The sequence below is a fragment of the Hydra viridissima genome, unplaced genomic scaffold (assembly GCF_058129835.1).
Source record: "Hydra viridissima isolate aposymbiotic clone 2 unplaced genomic scaffold, HvirCarnegie_v1 scaffold_5, whole genome shotgun sequence".
Taxonomy (NCBI): domain Eukaryota; kingdom Metazoa; phylum Cnidaria; class Hydrozoa; order Anthoathecata; family Hydridae; genus Hydra; species Hydra viridissima.
The window spans coordinates 17,488,408-17,510,109 of NW_028324304.1; the positions used below are offsets into that span (position 1 = coordinate 17,488,408).

The 21,702-nt window shown below is 31.8% G+C and overlaps 2 protein-coding genes and 1 pseudogene across 2 annotated transcripts; all 3 read right to left on the reverse strand.

Moving 5' to 3' along the window:
• Positions 1-504: 504 nt before the first annotated feature.
• LOC149889074 (uncharacterized) lies at positions 505-1,525 on the reverse strand (annotated as a pseudogene).
• A 3,894-nt stretch (positions 1,526-5,419) lies between these two features.
• Positions 5,420-11,215, reverse strand: LOC145189466 (pseudouridylate synthase RPUSD4, mitochondrial-like). Its single transcript, XM_090088281.1, has 3 exons — positions 10,662-11,215; positions 6,228-6,418; positions 5,420-6,023 (listed from the first exon to the last, which is right to left on the reverse strand). The coding sequence occupies exons 1-3, from the start codon at positions 10,906-10,908 to the stop codon at positions 5,490-5,492; spliced, it is 972 nt and encodes a 323-aa protein (XP_089944407.1). The 5' UTR covers positions 10,909-11,215; the 3' UTR covers positions 5,420-5,489.
• A 131-nt stretch (positions 11,216-11,346) lies between these two features.
• Positions 11,347-11,856, reverse strand: LOC145189455 (transmembrane protein 222-like). The gene has a single exon (XM_090088282.1). It carries the CDS (start codon positions 11,854-11,856, stop codon positions 11,347-11,349), a length of 510 nt encoding a protein of 169 aa, XP_089944408.1.
• Positions 11,857-21,702: the final 9,846 nt, after the last annotated feature.

The window sequence follows — 21,702 nt, forward strand, 5'->3', positions numbered from 1 at the left end:
AACTTCAGGGGGAAATGGTTGTCCATTTTCAGATTTATGGTTTTTGTAACTAATGTTAAATATTACAGGATCACTTCTGATCAAGAGGTAATGGTACTGGTTCATCATAACATTCTTTCTAGATATCTTAGCTGCATGGTTCAATCTTTGCTTTACAAATTTCCTTATTCAGAGCCTCTTGTGACTCCTCAGATGAAAAACCGATGGGCAGTTCTAATGCCTCAGATATCTACACCCCATGTTCCAAGAACTTATGAACAGTTGGAGAAATCACATACCAAGAATACTTTTCTAGTAGAAGAGCAGTAGTTTCATAACAATACTGACCAAAGCTTTCAGAGTTCAACTCATAACCGGAGCATACTGATATTAGGATTGTCCTCAACCTTGTAATTACATCTACCACTACTTCTGTTATATCAGCAAACCATTATATGGTTCAATAACAAGCCCTTTAATACACATTACTGTAAGGGTCTACAGTAATGTGTATTAGAAGGCTTGTTATTGAACCATACTGTTTATGATGGTTAATTTATTTGGAACAGTAGTAGTCTGAAAAAGACTTTGCTCGTTAACTTTGGCCTCGCCAATATTTGTAACAGTATATTTTTGTTTATACACACTTTGACAGGAGACACAATCAAAACCCCCTTTAAAGTGAAGTACACTTCAAACTTTCCCCCACTCTCAGCGAATATTCTTATTGAGTCTTACCATTCAGTAAAAGTTAGTATCCTTGTCAGAGTATGCTTAATCATACTCTGTAGAGTTGAACCAGATGTTTCCGACACAACTACGCCCTTAGGGTAACATTTCTGTCCTTCATTCTTAATTTCATGAAGTAAATGATAAATATCTGCATTCTGCATTACGGATGAATTTCTGATAATTTGATACTGTTCATCGGAAAGATCACAATGAATTTTTAAGCTTAAGACATCTTCAATCTTCATTTTTATCGGAAAACTAACTTCCATGCTTTTAACTTTCCCAGGATTTGTAGCATTTTTCATGACAACAATAAAATCTTTTTTAGTAGGATCTTCGGAGGCTTTTCTTATTGAAACTAATGCCAATGCTTCAGCAGGATGTTCAGCCCTTCTTTAAACAAGATAATATTACAGTGTGTAAACTACTTTTTGAATTGGTTTGAATTCAATTTTGATTTATCACAACCGTAGATCTTTTGCTTCCCTCTCTTAGATCTTCCCATTCCTTGTTTTTTCTACCGGGACCTGCAGCAACAGTTTTTCTGTCAACTGTTAATTCTTTATCCAACCAGGTTGGCTCATGTTCAAGAAGTTTTGATAAAGTTCTTGAATGTTCCAGTAAAATTTAGATTTGAATTTACACTTAAATATTGGTAGAGTTTTGTTGAGATTTATCATTTCAGGTTCATCAATAGTTTCATGGTCTACACACCCCCCCCCCCTTCCCCAATCCACTAAACTCAAGAAGAAGAGCCTCAAGTAAATTATTTTCCAAACTCTTTAACAATAGGAACTAAATGTTTTCTTTTCATGATGAATGTAAGCGATCAACTATTACACTGGTCTAAGTCAAAAATGTTTCTTGGGTTTTCTTAGGTGATTCTCAATGAAATTTGCCTTCTAAATCCGAGTCTAGGATTCAAGTTTGTCAATCAGGTCTAGTTTTTAAGATACAGACTTAGGGCTCTATACCGCATATAACACCTGAGTGTCCATTTTATTGCAATTCCCAGGTAACAGTTGTGTATTAATATATCTATAAACAGTACCTAAAGTATATTTATAAAGTCTAATTTATCATTGTCAATTTTTTTACAGGCTAATATATGAGATAAATAAAATTCATTTCATAAAAATGAATAGAAAATGTAAAAACAGTCCCGACAGATTCTGCTATGTGTATTTTCCACACACATAGCAGAATCTGTCGGTAACTTTTTGTTATCAGCAATGCACCATAACTACGTTAGTAAAGTCCCTTTACAGTGCATATTTTGGAATAAGGCTTGGCGATCAAGACAAAAGTCTTGCCCCACATATATGCTGCAAAGCCTGTGTCGCAGCCTTAAGGCGCTGGAATGAGGGCACAGCAAACTGTATGTCATTTGGTGTACCGATGGTATGGAGAAAAGACAAACCACTGACTGCTATTTTTGTATGACCAACTATCAAGGTAAGATAATTTCTTAAAAGAAAAATGTTTAACTTATCCAAACATATTTTTTTTTTTATAGTCTAATGAAGTTTGAATTGTTTATAAAAAATGTGTTGAAAATCGACAAAAAAATGTGTAGAAAAGTGGATAAAAATCTGAAAACAATTATATGAATTTTTTCAGGTGTCAATAAGAAAAACAAGCACATGGTGGTTTATCCTGATATTCCTTCTGCCATTAAGCCAGTACCACATGGTCCAGGAGTTCCAGTTCCTTCTCCACCTGAGAAAGACGAGCTAGAAGAGGATATGGAAGGTGTAAATGTGGAAGGCACTGACATATCTGTGACATATGAGCCAATGTCTAGCATGACTTTGCCAAGTCCACTCACTCAAAGTCAATTAAATGACTTGACCAGAGATCTTGGTCTTTCTAAAGAGAAGACACACCTTCTTGGTTCCCGTCTTAGTGAGAGCAATCTCCTCTCCAAAGAAACTACCTTCTATTGGTTTAGAAACAGAGAAGAAAAGTTTCGAAGCTTCTTTGAAGTTGATTCTTCGTCGGCATATTGCAATGATGTAAAAGGCTTAATAGAGGCACTTGGCGTTCCTTACCAACCAAGAGAATGGAGGCTCTTTATTAATTCCTCTAGCAGAAGCCTAAAGGCAGTCCTCCTACATATTGGTAATAAAATGGCATCTGTACTTACAAGAACATGAAAATATTGATTGATGCAATCAAGTACTCCAACCGCAATTGGCTAATATGTGGTGACCTTAAGGTAAGTTTCTTATCAATATAGAGCTTTTCTTTGAAAATACTTTAGCACCTGTGGGTAATTTTTTAGAAAGAAATAGAAATATATTTCAACTTACTAAGATCTGATTTTTTATGAATAAGTCTTTTCTTTTCAGGTTCTGTGCTTTCTACTTGGGATGCAAGGGGGGTACACAAAATACCCTTGCTACTTTTGCCTATGGGATAGTAGGGCAGATAGTCTTTACTATATGTAGAAAGACTGGCCATCTCGGGAGGCATTCATAATTGGCAGCTACAATGTGATAGCTGAACCACTTGTCCCTCCAGAAAATGCTTTTTTTCCTCCTCTCCATATCAAATTTGGTCTGAAGAAAAATTTTGTAAAAGCACTGAATAAAGAAGGCTAATCTTTTAAGTATCTATTGCAAAAGTTCCCACAGATCAGTGATGCCAAGCTACATCCTGGTATATTTGACCCAAAATTAGAACTCTGTTAAAGGACAAAGATTTTGATATCAAAATGATAGGGATTGAACGAGATGCATGGCGAACGTTCAGCACAGTAATTGAAGGATTTCTGAGAAATAAACGAAACTCTGAATATGTTTCACATGTCAATGAGCTTATGAAAAGCTTCGAAAAACTGGGAGCTCGCATATTTATAAAAATGCATTTTCTCCAATCACATCTTGACTATTTTCCTGAAAACTGTGGAGATTACAGCGAGGAACAGGGTGAAAGCTTCCACCAGGATGTAAAAACGATGGAGATATCAAGGACGTTGGGACACACATGTTAGCTGACTATTATTGGTGTCTTAAACGCGACGAACCAATAACTCTTCACAAAAGGAAAGCATCAAGGACTTCTTTCCACGGGAAATAGATTTTTTCTTTACAGTATTCGATTACTTCACAAATTGTTTTTAAGTTTAAAGTTAATGAAGGAGTTAAATTGAGCCTTTTTTCAGTTCACAAGTAGTTATTGCAATGTATTAAATTACTAGGATGAAAATGAGAGATTTGAAAACTATGTTTTTCTCAAAAAAAATAGGCGTGCTGTTTTTCAATAGCCTGACCTGATTGATCAAAATAAATGTCATATTCGGGTATAGGCGGCCAATTTCATTAGGAATTTCCTAAGAAACCCCCAGGAAAAGAAAATTTTTTTTCAAACTCAGCCCTGTGTTATTCGTTATTTTGTACGCAAGTCTTACTTTTAAACGTTTAATTCAGGAAGTAGACCGTCAAGTTATGCAAATTTTGGTTTTTGAGGTTTGAAAATTAGCATGTGTTGGAGCATAAGTTTTTGTATGTTGGTTTTTGAGTTGTGACAAATTTCCTCCGTAGTTCTAATGTAGTGTGAAAAATGTGTGAAAAATAATTAGTACCAAATTTTACATTCGACTTTTTTAAAAGGTTCTATATTAAATTGGGGCAAGTTCGAGCAACTGATTTTTTTTTTTCTACTTTCAAATATAACTTTCAAATATACCAAATATACTTTCAAATATATATATATATATATATATATATATATATATATATATATATATATATATATATATATATATATATTCTACTTTCAAATATACCTATCAATGGGAAAATGTTAAAGTTACCATGGAATCTTGTGGAATCTTTTAGTTTTTCAACCGAACTCATGATTAAAGAAATAAAAAAAAAATCAAGATGGGGCACTCTTTTTAAGATCATAGGAAAATAAAAATGCAGAGTCAAAAGCATTTTTTATGGTCCCCAAATATCTTAAATGCCTTCAAATTAATTTTGAACTGTTTTTACCAATCAACCTTAAGAGAGTGACACTTTAAGAGCGAACATTTTGTGCGCAAGTTCCGCAATAAAAAATAACGTGTCTAAGGAAGCAGTGCAAAAGTTGGCAAATCCTAAAGACTTAACCAAAAAGCAATTAGTTTCAGTTTTCTGGTGGTATTAGTTACATTACAACTCAATTTATTAGTTCTTAAGCAATTGTTTTTTTTTTGTTTTTTTGTTTTTGTTTTTTTTTTTTTTTTGGGGGGGGGGGTTGCCAGTTTTTTTTTAATATTGACTCAGTGCGACGATTTGATAACAATAACATAAAATGGCGTAATTTCCAGTAGATCATGATTTGTTATATTACAAATGATACTACATTCTAAATACAATTCTGTTGACTGAATTACTAGTGCAAGTACTTGTGGCTATCACTAAAAATAATGATGACAGGCTGTTATTGTATTAATTTAGTATAATTTTACCTTAATTATTATTTTATATATATATATGTATATTGTAAAAAATCTATAGGGCAAATTGTTGTCTTTAGAGCATTTTGTGGAGCCACCATTATGAAATTATCACGTTTTTTTACTGTTAAGAATGAACTTAAATAGTAAAAGCAACGAATGTAGAAGTGAATCATTAAAAGAATAACTTATTGAAGCAGAAACTAACGATTAGCTAATAGCTTCATCGGAATATGTGGGGCTTGTTTTGCTCACAGAAACCACTTTTTCTGACATCTCTGGCTGTTTTTGCTTATAGAAACCACTTTTTCTGACATCTCAAACGTTAACTAAGCTACATAATCGTTTTTAAAAATTTAGTGCTAATAGATGTTCCTTTAGACACAAAAATATTTTCGCGAGAGTGAATGCGTCGAAGTAGCTTCTGCTTTTTCTTTAAGCGTGCAGCGTCGACTTCTTCTCTGTTTAAAACTAGATCCAGGTGATCCATTGTTTGCCTAAAATATGGCGGAATGTCGACTTCTATGGTAACGTCGTTGCTTCCATCTATACCAGGTATTCGAATACTTTTTGTCAAAAGATGCATTGGAAGTAACCCTCTTTGCCAAGGGCGGATTTTACTAGATCCAGTTTCCTCGTTTTTTACACCGCGCATCCTTAACATTTGGATAAGGCGTATCGGTAAAATCTGAGGTCCCTTATTAGCGTGGTAACGATGATCACCAAGGATTGGGCACTTCAATAATTCATACGCATGAACGCGTATCTGATGCTTATGTCCTGTCGAAGTTTTAAACATACATAACATGCAGGTATCTTGATTTCTATCAAGGATTGTGTAACAGGTCTCGACGGAACTGTTGTTTATCTAAAAAAAAAATAATAAAAAATTAATATTCTCATCCCCTTTGTTTTAATACAAAATAAAAATTGTCTCATTTAGTAACAGAAATAGCAGTAAAGAGATGCGACAGCAAGCTGTCACAATCCAAAATATTTTATTTTTTTGTTTACAACGAAAAATTAGAAAAAAGAGCTCTCTAAAAATTTTCTCAACAATTTTACTGCTCACCGATTCTTGATTAACAGTTTGTTTGAACTGACCGTCTCTTAAAGTTTCCTGCAAGTCGCCATTTAATGTACCAGTAAGTTGACTAACATTTCCTAAAAGTATTGAAAGATATGTTTTCTCTATTTGTCGATTCTTGTGCATGTCTGCCAACAGTTGCGCCATTTCTTTTTTGTAAGTCAATAATAAAACCCCTAAAAAGCAGCCAATTTAAGAAAGGTATTAAAACGCATGACATTTAGATAATTTTATAACTATTTGCTACAAAACTGTAACAAATAGCTATCAATAATAATGATAGCTACAATAGCACTTAACCACAGAACAAGAAATTTTACTGTCTTCAACAGTTGAACTGCCTTTAACATGACTTCATACACTTTATTATCATAAACTGAAGTTGTTGATTACATAAAAAACCTTTGACAAACAAAAATCAACTTTAATTAATTTTTTTTTTCAGCTCCATGAAGTATTGCAGCACGTCATTACATTCCCTGATAAGTAAATCTAACAAACTTTGTCATTTGCATTAAATCTTTTACATAATGAAAGAAAACAAAAGAAAGTATAAACATCTTTATGTTTCGCTTGACTTAAACACATATATTCAATCAATGAAAAGTGCGAGACAACTGAAACATCTGGTGGACACACATATACAATTGCATGAAAAAAAATCAGTCACATCATTAAGGGAGAGAAAAAGTAGAGAGAAAGAAGAGAAGAAAAAAAAGAAAGAGAAAGAAGATAAGATTTAAAGTTGAGTATAGTAATAATATATGTAGACACTTTTTCCATAACATTCAAAATGTGATAAGGGAATACTTTTGAGTGACATTTGATTGCATATCTGTATTAGTGAATACCAAAAGAATATACTTGAATTAAATATTTGAGAGTATTTATAAAGCAAAACAGGAAGGATCATTAGTATCATTATCCATTCATTATATTTCGACCGAGGAATTATTGCATCGTTTTTAGTTGTATTAAGATTGTGTTGTTAAGCTTTAATGTTGTGTTGTATTAAGATTGTGTTGTTAAGCTTAGGTCTAAGGGGTTAGAAGTCAAGGAGCCTACCATTACCTGAACCATACACATCCACACAACACTAAGAGTAACCCAACAATCCAAACAAAATTACCCAAACACTCTAATATAACCAAACAAAACAAAACACTTTCCCCCATGAAAGGCTTTTTAACCTTAAAATCAAAATAAAAATTTTTGTTTTAATACGTTTATTTGTATATGAAAAAAAAACACATTTTAAAAAAAATTAACAGGATTTGTAATTAATGGACTCTGCTTAACTTTTATAACACAATGTACTCTGTGTGGCATACTTATGATGTAGTTAAGAACCATTTCTTACATCTTGTAGCTATGATTTCATTCACATGGAACTTTCTCTTTTAAAACTTCTATCAATTACTTCTTTTTTCCAAATTTTTTCACTATTCATTATTAACTAATTATCATTTTAAATATCACATATTGAAATATTACATCTTGAAATATCAAATTTCTTGACAATTTTTTTTTTTAGCTAAGAAATGATACCTTTTATTTTCATTGTGATGAATCTAAATTATTATTGCATTAGATTCTGTCGCTAAAATGAGATGCACTATCATTATGCTAAATATATAATAAAACAATAAATTTGATGGGAACACAGACAACACTCTTTTTAAAATATTATCTTACTGCAATAGCAACAAATGAAATGCTGAATTACTCTTTTGTGACAAACTTGTGTTATAGTGTTATAAAATAGTGTTAACATTAACATTAATTATTATAAACAAGCATTAATTATTATAAACAAACATTAATTATTATTTAAAATGAATCCATTCATTAAAAAATATTACTTCTATTTTAACACACAAACCATCTTCAGCTGCAGCATTTATTTAATAAAGATTTATTTTATATATTGATTTATATTTAGGCTGGAAAAATCCTAACACCTCCTCCTCATGGTGGCAGCTGGAAACAAAACCTTAGCCTTGGTTAATGGTGGAAAGTCTTTGATGACAGGTGGAGCAATGCTGTCAGTCAAGGTCTCTTCAGTCGCATCTTATGAACATGTCTTCCAGAAATTCTACTCAACCTGGAGTCACCCCTGGGGATGCCCTAGACTGAGCAAAATGGTGGATGGGATGTAAACATGTGGACCCCACATTAAGTGTGACATGACCGCAAGGAAGAAGATTGATTTATATATAAATAAAGAATTATTTTGATTTTAAATCAACTTTGACCATAATCATTTGATTTGTCTTTATCAAAAATAAGTAATATATTTAATTGTTGAACAAATTATGCAATAGTTATTCAGCAATTTTGATATTTTCAATGAAATAAAATGTACTAGTGAAGTATTTAAGTCTATATTTAAAACAATTCAGTATACATTTTATGGCCTTGGACAATTTTATGTAATGTAAACCAAAACAAATATATTAAACAAGTAAATTTTAAAAGAATTCTAACAAGACCTTAAATCATAATCCTTATATTAATTTTTCGCTTCCTTATTTTTTCTGTTATAAAAATTTCATAAAATTCTATGATGGCCATCATGGTTACAGTTACAGAATAATTTTTTTTTTTTAACTGTTGTGTTTTTAACATGGTTTTAAGTAAAATACTTTTAGTATAATAATATTAAAATTGAAAATATCTGCATCAATGACTGACTGTTGTGGTAAAACACATCAGAAAGCTGTTGTATTTGATGTAGGTGTGAAAACAACTAAAGAGGATGCTACTATAACAAAATCCAGGTTACTTACAGGCAAAAAAGTACTAAAGTGCTACATCTTCTCTCAGCACAAAGGCTTGTCATTAAATCTTACACAACATAACAATGCAAAACTTGATCAATAAAAAAAATGAGTGTGCAAATATTTACAAGGGCCACAGTAAAGTTGATGAAAGCTGTAATGACAATACAGATGACTGTCCATATGAAAAGGTGTGAAAATAGCCAATTCAATTATCAATATGACATTTGATACAACACCCAGTAATGCTGGGCGTAGTATCAAATGCCATATTGATAATTGAGCCATCAGGTAAGTGATGGATGCGATTCTCTTCAGCTCAGAATTGGTCATGATTTGTTGTGATTTACATGCCACCACCCAGTTATTCAATGATTTGAAATTAGAAACCTCAAGCTCTTCAAGCTTTTGAGTTCTCATTGTTTGATTATTTCAAGAAAATCATTTCAAGAAAAATGTTAACAAAGTTCATCGTAACAGCAGTCAGCAGCTCTAACTTTATTTGACAGCAGTATTTTTGTGAACATCTGATTACAAATACCTATTGTATAATTAATTTGTAATTCATTAATTGATTTGTAGCAATAAAAATAGAGATTATATGCTGCACAGCAGTAACATCACATCTGTCCAGGGAAAGAAATTTTGAAGAACTACATTTTCTGTTGTTTGATGAAAATGAAACCCATAAAGCTTTTATCACAGCAAAAAGTAAATATCCAATCTACTAGCCCCAGCAACACTTCCTTCAAATTAGTTTGGGACCATTTAGGCAATTTACAAAAGCACCATTTCATAGCAAAGAGTCAAGTTACCTACATGAAAAAACAACTTAAAACAAAGCAAACATTTTCAATACAAGATGCAATATAAGATGCAGTGCAAGAGTTCTGCTGGAATGACAGCTAGGCAATTTTTTATCCCTTTGTTGCTTAACATCAAAGTTGCTTACCTTATCATTAAAAATGAAGAGAGCTTAATTTGGTGAGATTTGTATGTTTCCACTACTTTACTAATTGATCCTAAACTTGCAAGTTATTCATCAGGAAAATATACTTATGATGCTCAATGTATTCTAGGTAACTTTAGCGTCAAAGAAGAAAAACAAGACTTTTATGTCAAGCTTATGAAAAAATCTACCACACCTAATACATTCACCTGGTCATACAAAGATGACTTTTCTTGGGCACCTATAAAGCATGGTTTGTGCAAAGTTCAATCACCTAAGGTCAACTAAGGCAGATGAAACAACTCTTTTATTTAACCAAATCAACTTTACTTTAATTGACTTTAACTATCATTTTTAATGACTCAAGTTTTGCATAAAGAGCTCTAATCACCTGAAATTATCCAAATGTTTATCTGGCATGAGAAAATCAACATTCAATTTGATTTGTAGCATCTTGAAATCTAATTTTTAAGAAGAGCTTTTTGAAATCACAAAAACCTGCAAGTTAGCAAAAAAATTTTAAAGTTTAGCCTGCTATTATAACAAAATATATATGCAAAACTTGTTCAAATAATGTTAACCTCTAAATAAAAACAGTTTCAATATATACATATAATATTATATACTGGTTATGTTTCATATTATGCTAGATTATTATCAAGTTGCATAATCTTGCATATAAATAATTACCTGAAGTGTTTTTATCCAATCTGTGAGCAAGCTCAAGACTTCCAGCAGTTAAACCATACTTTTGTTCAAGACCTGGCAAAATATCTGCCATGCTGTACTTGATTTTTGGACCTCCATGAACAGGTATACCATAGGGTTTATAAATAGCAAGTAAGCCATTTTTCATATATAACTTTTTTATGCTGCTAGCTGTTACTTTTTGGGCTGATTTTATTAAATTTTCCCACCCAGCAATTGTTGATGTCATGTTAAAAGTTTTTTTAAAAATAAAACTGTGAAATTATTTAAAAAGATAAAATTTTAATATACAAAAAAAAAAAAAAGCAAAGGAATAATCATCATAAATTAAAAGTAAAAAAAAAAATCAAAACAAAGTAAAAGTCTTTAAAACATTAATATATTTAAAAGAAATAGAAATGCAAGTGATTTTTTAAAACCAAGCACACAGAAGTATTAAAACAGCTAGTCTAGTGACTTAAAAGTAAAATAGCCATGCTTTAACTAAACATTTTGATTTAAATTATTAAATACTGTACATATATTTAAACGATCTTATTTGTGAAAAACCTTCTTAAGTTTTCAATGTTAAATACAATAATACAAAAAACAAATATTATTTATGAAATGAATATGCTAATACAGTAACAAAGATTTTAGATGAATAAAAAATTATTTTAATAACCTTTTATGAATACTTCAAATAAGTTGAAGCAGTTATAATTATGGAAAGCATAATTCCAAATGGCAACCAAGATTTTATAAAACCACAAGCACTGACATATTTTCCAAAAATAAACATTCGAAAAGCAAGATTTACCATATTCCAAGATCTTTTACCATTATAAGCCATCAAATTTAGTGCCATGGCAACATGAGAGTGACAATTATCGCAGCAAAGATTGTGCATACGATGCTTGTATTCTTCGGAAGCAGACGATATTGCCTGATCCCAATTATCCTCTACTACATTCACTGGGTTGAATTGTAAATATTTAGTTGGATTTCCAAATGCCATATTATCTTCCGAAACATAATAAGGCCCAGCAAAATCTCTTATTATCCCTGACGAATAGGCAATTCCCATGTGGCCAATAAATGGGAAGAGCCATGTCAACATCGGTATTGGAGTCCAAACAATACAGCATGGGTAACGGTTACGATTTTGATTTATTCTTAAATCCATGCCTTCTTCCATCAAAAAAGAATAACCGTATTTAAATCTAGAGAGTAAAGTAAAGTATGTAACTTACAAGCATAGTTATGTTTATTTAATTTGTAGAGTTATTTTATCTGATAAATTTTGAAAATGCAAAATTCAAAATCAAAGATAAAAGTTATTCTCCGAGGAAGTAAATAAGTATTTTCAAGCCATGGCCTAATTTCCGAAACGCATTTTATAATAGAGGTCAGATTCCGGGAAGCTCAATAAGTGCGAATTTTTTGTTACAACAAACTCTTATCGTAGAAAAGCAGAAGATCACTTAACACCAGGTTGTGATGAGGTTGGAATTTTTGTTAATAATTTAGTTGCATATGGAATTGTAAAGTTGTTTGTCTTCTTGACACAGCCACTTTTCTTTTGCCCTGGTTATGTCAAAGTTCCACCTCTGGTGCAACACAAAAAATGATAAAATATGAAAGACCTTTAAAATATTTTTGTGGAACAAATAATTTAATTTTTCTTTCAGATTTAGATTAAAAAAATTTTATGTTAATAGTACTTATTACACTGGGTAACACCTTTTTTGAATTTCTTTGCTTAAGGGATATCACACCCTATTTTTAAATATAGACAAAAGAAAAAAACCTTTGACGTAAAGTAACAAACAATGTAATAAAAACAAAAATTTTACAAAAAAAAAAATTTTTTTTTGGTCAATGGTTGTTCTATTAACCCCAAAAAACCCCCCAAAATAAGCAGAAAATAATACTTGCGACGGCCAGGTTTTAACAAAAACTAATAAAAAAGGCAGAATGAAACTTTGGTGACATATCTAGAATAGTTGTATGTGTGTTTTAAATGGAACAGGTTTTTTAAAAAAATTTCTGGTTCTGATGACCTGTGCGCCAAAGTAGTTATTAGAAAAAAAGGTTATTTTTTAAAAAGGCAAATTAGCCATACGGTTTTTTTTTCCATGATATATTAAAATTCTGTTCCATTTAAAACGCAGCTCCTATTAAAAGGAAGATATGTTGAAAATATCAGACAAAAAGCTCAAATGGTTCTCTTGTAATTGCGGCCGGCATATTTAAAAACCTGAAAATGAGAAAACTCGCAAAAAGTGAAAAAAAAATTTAAAAATCTATAAATATACCAAATATTACAATTATGATTCTAATTGAAATTAGAAACCTCCTGTTTCGTATGTTTTGCCTTCTTTTTCTAAGGTTTTTTCACTCATCTTCATTTTTTTAGCCCTTAATAAACATTAAGACGACACAATTTGTTACGTGAGTTTCCTTGATAGATCGACCATTTAATGCGGATTTTGTTTATGCCGTTCAAACCATTTATTTTATAATAACCTGGAATCATGTTAAGTTTTTCATAAACTAGTATTGATGATTTATTTATGATTAGGCTTGAAAATCCTCTATGTTGCCACATGCTGTCACAAGATGCAACAATATCTAAAATCCCATCATCATTTTGACGCTGTTGTCTTAAATCAGCCACAGCATCATCCATTGTTACTTGTGCAACTTCTTCTGTAATATTAACTATTTTTAAAACAATTTTTTCACAGTTTTTTTCCATGGTTGGTTTTGACATGTTCATGAGGGTTGTCAATTTTTGAATTCCCGAACGTTCTATTCAAAGAGTTCTCATTGTGTATATTGATCGTGTGTTTATATCAAAGCTTTCTTTTTTACTGACTGATTTAGAAATGTAAAAGTCTTTTTGATATTTACATTTTGAGCAAAGAATCGAAAGCTCACAAGCAACCCCTCACTTTTTGCTGTTGTTTGGAAACAGGTTGGGCAGCTCAAAACGCTTATAGCATTAGATAAATTAGAACAGTCAGTTATTCTATAACCTGCCACATCTTTGTTTTTATGGACATACTTTGGTGTTGAGTTGAAAAGAACTCCAACCTTGTGAAAAGAAGAACTCGACGTATCGATGTCGGTTTGATTATCAACAAAAGATTCAATATCAACACATAAAGAAGGAGTATTTACAACATTTATAAGTTCAATTCCACGTAGCACCTTTTCATTATAAATCTTTCTTCTTTTTCCTGCTCGTTTTGTTGCTTTTACTCTATCTGCTTTTACCATGATTAAAAACTTTTTAAAAAAGCTATTTCTAGTAAAGACTTGCGATAAAAATTTAGCTGAAACTCAACAAAAAAAATAAATAAACTTCCTTTTCATCGAGTTACTAAATAAAAACAACGTTTTTACTCTTAGAAAAAAATAGAAAATTAAGATACTTAGAAGAATTTTTAGACCAAAAAAAGTCTTAAAAAAGTCTTATCATTTTTCATGTCTATTTCTGTAGACTACTGAAAGTATTAAAAAATTGCCACTATGATTTTTGAAATCCCCACACATTAAAAATATCTTAAACAGTTAAAATTGTTTTTTTCATTTTTTTGAACATTTTTGGGGGTTTGTATCCCTTAATCAGGTGTCTCTTACTAAATTTTCAGGTGCAGGTTCTGAAAATATCATTGAATATTTTATCTACTATTCAGTGTTACAAAGTCATACAAATCTGATTTTTAGTACAGGCCTCTCTACAACAGTAACTATTAGCTGTTAGCTAAAATGGCCGCATTTCGGCGATTTTCTGTGAAAGAAGCATATTTAGTGATTTTTTTTTTACTGCATATTTAATATTTTGCAGCAGAAACAAAAGTATTATTCCTTAGGTAAACAGACGTTTTTAGTTTTCTAAATTATATATATATATATATATATATATATATATATTATTACTATTGTTATTGTATAAACTAAATAATTAGCTTGGTTTATGTTACATCATTGCAGCAACACAGATTTGTTATTATATAAACTAAAGTTTCACCGAATTGCGATCATCAGATGTTATAAACCGTAAAAAAAAACGTAACGACAAAATATACGAAAAAAGTGCTATGGAGTGTCTACTATGATGGCATTAAAGTTTTTTATTAAAAATTTATTTTCATAGCGGCACTTTGATTTTAGTTCGCTTCGTTTATTGAGCAAGTTTAGTTTCGAAGTAATAGTTTGGTACTTTTCGGTCAAGCACAAATTACAGTAATTGCCACCAGGCTTAAATGGTTCTGCCTGATCGAGAATGTTCCACGTAAGGATGGGTTCTAAGCCTTTACTTTTACACTCCCATACAAATTTAGAAAGTTCAGTGGAGTTTGCCTTTCTTTTATAACGAAAAGAATTTCTATGCATATACCATCTGTCTTTAAAAGTTTTTTCAGTGAGCCTAATTTTATAGTGCCTCTTTTCTTGCTGCTGAGTTTTTACATTGCAAATATAAATAAGATTTTTCTTAAGGCATTTTCCATTTAGTGGGCATGCAGCGGTTTATCGGCGATTGCATGATTGCCTATTATTGTCAGTAGAATTAGATTGAATTCTTTTGTTTTGAGCAGTCATAATTTTCTTAATATTTGGGAGGCAGCTGTAACTAACTTTTACAATTAAAATGTTTGTGAAATTTATGGTCTTTAGGAAAACATTTATCAATTAAACCCAAAAATATCTTTGCTACGTTTGTTCTAACGTTCAGTGAAAACGGAGGGTTAAACGAAATAACGTTTCGTTTTCGAGATCCTGCATCACATTTTGGCGTGCTTTGATTGAAAAAATTTTCCTTTAAATCCGTAAGAATTGAGAGCGTTTTTATAAAACGGTGCGGCTCTATCAAAAACCTCTTTATTTGAAGATATATTACTGATGCGGTTAGAAATCATTTTCGGTATCGATTTGATGATATTAGGTGGGTGATTGGAGTTGACGTTGATATACATAGGGTTATCTCCTTGTTTTCTGTAAGGTTGAAAAGTACTGTCAAGTAGATTAAGTGTGGTGTCGAGGAATTTTACAATTTCTAAATTAGATTTAATAGTAATAGTAAGGTTAAATTTGTCTTTTAAAATGTTGACAAAATTTTTCTTTATTTTTTCTGACTGAGGGCCATTGATATTAGAGAAGCAGCAGAGACCATCATTTCTATATAGTCCTGTGGTGTTGAGCTCGTATTTACTGGCAATAGTGTATAATATGTATAGACCTAGTAACTCGCACAGTTCGGCTCCGTCAAAACTTCCCATAGTAACGTCAAAATCAGGGTCGCCTGATTTTTTGCTCCATATATTATTTCCTGTGAAAAGTAAAGTTTTACTAGTATGGTAGATGATGTTGATTGATTCATCAGGAATTATGGTGAACTTCTTGCGTGTATTAAAGAATCATGAAGTAATTGTTTTAAAATAGAAGGGTAGAACTCGTTAATGTTGTATTAAATAAAAGTACATAATTTTTATCTGGTATGGACTTGAATCACTCAATTAGTACTTTTGTATTATGCCATTGGTGTACGAGGGTGGCCTTTCTCACTCTGCTACTAATATCATTACTAAAACTTTACTCATTTTCCCGAGTTCTGGTTTAGCGGGGTTTATTAAACGGCACCGAGGATTGTTGGCAAAATTATCCTTGTGATCTTTTAGAATAATAAATGCTGAGTTCATTGCTAGACATTCTATTTTATCGTCTATGTCCAAATTTTTCGCAATTTTTTTAGCCTCTATATTAATACTGTTATACTGTGTTATATCAGATTTTTTCGTAAATTTTAGTAATGTTTTCCGCATAAAGCTTCTGATAAGAAGGCTTATCTAGTTCATATATGTTTCTAGTTTTATCTGCAAAGATGAACAAGTTATTTGAAGATTTGACTTTTGCAATGTCGTGATGCAATTGTCTTGAGATATGAAATATTCTTTATTAGCTCAGGCAAATCATTTTCAAAAACTTACAAGATCGGGGTGCTGTGGTGGGGATTTTCTTGATTTGAGGTCATAATGGTAAACAGGCTTCTGGTTAGGATTGTTTTCACACATCAAAGCTTTCCGTCTCATAAGTTTAATAAGTAACTCGACTTTCTCCGTTAAATATTTTAAGTATTGCTTTTTGGATGGTACTGGTACGTTCTTCATCGAATAGTTGAAATAATTGTTCTTCATAATTCGTAATTATTTAATGTAACCGAATATATTAGAGAGTGCTCGACTTGAAGGAGCGATAATATAGCATTGTAGAAATTATGTTAATATTTCCAGTAAGAGTGCTCAATACAGCGTAGAATAAGTAGAGCGAATATATTATTACTATTGCTACTATATAAAGTAAATAATATACATACATACATACATACATACATACATACATACATACATACATACATACATACATACATACATACATACATACATACATACATACATACATACATACATACATACATACATACATACATACATACATACATACATACATACATACATACATACATACATACATACATACATACATACATACATACATACATACATACATACATACATACATACATACATACATACATACATACATACATACATACATACATACATACATACATACATACATACATACATACATACATACATACATACATACATACATACATACATACATACATACATACATACATACATACATACATACATACATACATACATACATACATACATACATACATACATACATACATACATACATACATAGATACATACATACATACATACATACATACATACATACATACATACATACATACATACATACATACATACATACATACATACATACATACATACATACATACATACATACATACATACATACATACATACATACATACATACATACATACATACATACATACATACATACATACATACATACATACATGAAAATCTGTGTAGCTGCAATGATGTTAATGGCTTCTTTACTGCCATTAGACTGATGTATGACCTGTTCATAGATAGCTCAACTTCTAGGCTTAAAGCTATTATTTCACTAAGTACAAATGAAGGAAGATTATGAAACCGGATACTTGTCAAAATCAACTATGCAAAATTTAGTCGGGATGTATGGGTTAGAGTTGTTAGTGGGTTAAGAAAATTGAACCCAACCCAACCCAACCCACTGCCACATGAACCCAACCCATGGGTTGACCCACGGAGTGCATGCAAACATGTATAATTATACCGTTAAATTGGCGACATTTTAATACATTCTAGCCTATACAACCATATTAGATACAAATATTATGTTGTTACTCAGTTACTGTCACTATATGTGTTAGTAAGCAAACTAACAAAGAACAGCTTTAACATAAATGAGCACTATATTAGTGAAACATGTCATTTCGCATTCCCCAGCGTACTAATTCGATAGCTTCTACGTTAGCCGGTGATAGTTGCGACCTTGTGTCTGTAATGGAGTGCCCAACAGAAGAAAAGTCTCTTTCTGACTGCGCAGAGCTTGCTGATATGCAGTATAGTCTGCGAGATGTTGCTGCTAGAATGGGATAATCGGCTGCGTTGTCCTCCCAGAAGGTTACGGGATTCTTGCACGCAGCAGTAACACGAAGACTCTTGTAGCTGGACAGTTCATGTTGGCAAGTCTCCTGTAGCACTGTTGCTTCATTATGTAATTGCGCGTCTTGCGTCTGTGGCCGATCTCGCGTTGACTGCATTGTTCGCAGCTCATCAAACGGGTCCGTTCTTCTCTTCTTTGCTGGCGCTTCCAATTGGAGTTGGACACCTTGTTCCATCAATTCTTCTGCTGCTGCTTTCCTGGCAATTTGTGTAGCAGCGGGCTGCATTTCAGCCAGAAGCCACTGATCGACGTCATTGAGCAAGTCACGCTTAAATCTTTTGTCAGCCGCCGTCACATTAGGTATAAATGCAAAATTTCTGAAAGAGGGATCTAGGAAACAAGATAGCCAATGCATTGCTTTAATAGATCCCCAAAACTTTAAATCTAAGTATTTAATGAGTTTTTGCCGAAATGTTGCTGCTGCTGTTGTCAATCCTGGTACAGGTTGAAGCCGCTTAATCAGTAGGTAGTAAGACGGAACTACTAGTTGCATAGTTGGTTCAGTAACCTTCTCCATACCTTCAAATATATCTTTTATGCCGTCAGTCACATCACGAATTTCGACGGTTGGCTTTAATAAAACTGCGTCATTCGATAGCAAATCCGTTAAATCTTAAGCGCAAATAATGAAATAAACATAACGGTGAAACGGCGAAAATACAATGAAAATGCAGCTAAGGCGTGGGTTATCAGTGGGTTATACTTCCTCAACCCAACCCAACCCAACCCAACCCAACCCATGGGTTAACCCAACCCACTAACAACTCTGGTATGGGTATTTCAAAAATGCTTGGATTTTTACTATGTTTGCAGGATTACTAGATATTTATGTTTTTTTTTTTTATTTATGAAAGAGCTGGGCTCTATCTATGGGGGAGAAGAGGGCTGGTGCGATTATTAATTTAAAGTTCAGTTGCCTACACAGAAAGAGTTACAGTTGGGAAGGTTTTATATTTTCAGGCTTCCTCTTGAAAAGAAACAAAATGTATTGTTAACCCTATTTTATATAAAACTTTGACATAAAAGAATATGTAAACACCGGTTTCGTATTTTCGATTGCATAAACTTTCATAAACACACGGCGCAAAACTGACCATGATTTACACTAGCCGAAAAGTTTATCTTTTGGTCTGTTTTTATTACAAAAATATATACCAGAGTAACTTGATGAAATCAAAATAATTCTACTGCTTCTTTTACAATTTATACCTTTAAAAATAAAGATTTATCAACTGCCTTGATAAATATTTTATATTTATTTGATGGTGTTTATTTCAAACGTTATGCATTCGTGTAACCTTTACATCAACCTTATAAAAATACTAAAACTGCTTAACATATGGCTTTCTTCTATAGTTTGCACTCTGATGGTTTCTCCTCAATATCCATCAATAGTCTGCTAGCTGTTCTGAAATATTTCTGAAAATATCAACAGTAGGAGAAAATAAACGTTATCTTTGGGCTCAACGTCAATAAAAGACAAGAAAGTAACAAAAAAATCTAGATAAAAAAAATTCGTGAAAAAATTGTTTGTCGCTGCATCTCCTTAATGAGAAACAGGTTTTAAAGATTATGCTTGTTAGAAGGTGCAACACTGGTTTCGTATTTCATGCTTAAATTCATTTTTTCTTCATGGACTGATAACCTGATGAAATCATTTTGACATCACCGTGATTCGGAGAGAAAAAATCTGATTGCGAATGCAGAAAATCTAGAAATTGTCTTGTAGCCCTGTGGAACATCTTTTAATTCTTCTGAACATCTTTTAATTTTTTGTTATTCAAGAATTTTCGAATCTGAAGGCCGAGGAAAATCCCTTCTTTAGTTTTAGCATCACAATGGCAACTTAAACCATTTCTCACTTGTTCAAGGTTTTGACAAAAATTTTCAAGATAAATTTGCCATCATCATACATTAAGCATCGATTAGTTTATAATCTTGGCAGATAAATCTTGATAAATTTTCTTAACTAAAGAGAAATTAAAAAAAAAAAAGCCTAAATCTTTTAAAATATAAAAATATTTTAGGAACAGATTTCAGATTCTTAAAGCAAAAATCTTGTGGACCAGTGTTTTTAACGGCTTATAGACAAGGGATGTGTTGTTTTACGTAAGAGTCGTATTGTAAAACGAGTTCAATTTATTAATTATTATAAGAATATTGTGATACAAATATGCGATAATCACAAAGAAGAGCTTGTATATAGCGATTGCAATCCCGGGATCCCGGCCTTTTTTATGATCCTGAAGTCCCGGATTTGTCTAACATCAATCCCGGGATTCCCTATAAGATCGAACAAAACAAAGCGTAATGAAAAAATATATAAAAATAACAACAATTTTGCCTATAAATAAAATAATTTTTATTTAGTGTAAAATTGTAAAAAGTATTGTATTTTCAGTTGTATAATAAAATACTATATCGAAAAGGATTGATTTAGAGAAAAACAAAAGTGAAAATCTTCGCACTATGTCATGTTGGTTAGTATACACTATTTAAAAATTAAATACGATCTGATTTAAATAATAGATTTGTAAGCAATGAAAAATATTGTTATAATATGCTTGCTTGCGATACCTACACTTTGTATCTTTATATATCACGGTTTATATTTATTTTATAATAACTCGTTATGTAATACAAATTTACGTTGTTTCACATTTCACGTTGTAGTACAAATTTACGTTGTAAAAAGTTATTAAAGTAAACACTTTAAAAATATTCGCGTTAAATTAGTAAGATTTTTTAATACCTTAGTTACTATTGTTATTAATTTTTAATAGCTTAGTTACAATTGTCAGTTTTTTCAAACTGAAGAAAAGTGCGTTTCTTATAAGGTAGAATCTTAAAATTAAAAATTAAATCAGCACGTCGTATGTGGATTTTACAATTAAAAGTAACTTAGCTGTTTGGAAATATTTTCTACGGGATGAAAAAAGGCCAAACAGCGATGTGTAAATTGCCAAACTGCAAGAAGATTTTAAAAATTGGTGGTAGCTCAACAAAAGGACTTCATACGCACATGTTGTCGGTGCATAATGTGAAGGTCGAAATTCCAACCCAACCTCATATTACCAGAGAATGCACACCAAATAAACCACCAAAAAAGAAATCTAAACCACTAACAGAATACTTTTCGATTTATGAAAGGGAAGATAAAACACTTTGTGCTACACTTGCTCGTTTAACGGCGTCTGACTGGCTTTCATTTAATGTGATTTGTTCTTCAACAGACTTACGTGCCGCTCTAACTGCTATGGGATTAAGAAATCTACCAACGTCAATCAACACAATTCATAATCTTGTAGTAGAGTACAGCAAAAAAATATGATTAGGTTTAGTTCATCAAATTGAAGTGCGCAAGGAAACGGAATTCGGT

Coding starts and splice junctions, on each gene's coding strand:
- LOC145189466 (XM_090088281.1), bottom strand. CDS start 10,908: ATGACATCAACAATTGCTGGGTGGGAAAATTTAATAAAATCAGCCCAA. Junction 6,419..10,661: donor ATTGGATAAAAACACTTCAG/GTAATTATTTAT, acceptor GCTGCTTTTTAG/GGGTTTTATTATTGACTTAC. Junction 6,024..6,227: donor AAACTGTTAATCAAGAATCG/GTGAGCAGTAAA, acceptor TTTTTTTTTTAG/ATAAACAACAGTTCCGTCGA.
- LOC145189455 (XM_090088282.1), bottom strand. CDS start 11,856: ATGGAAGAAGGCATGGATTTAAGAATAAATCAAAATCGTAACCGTTAC.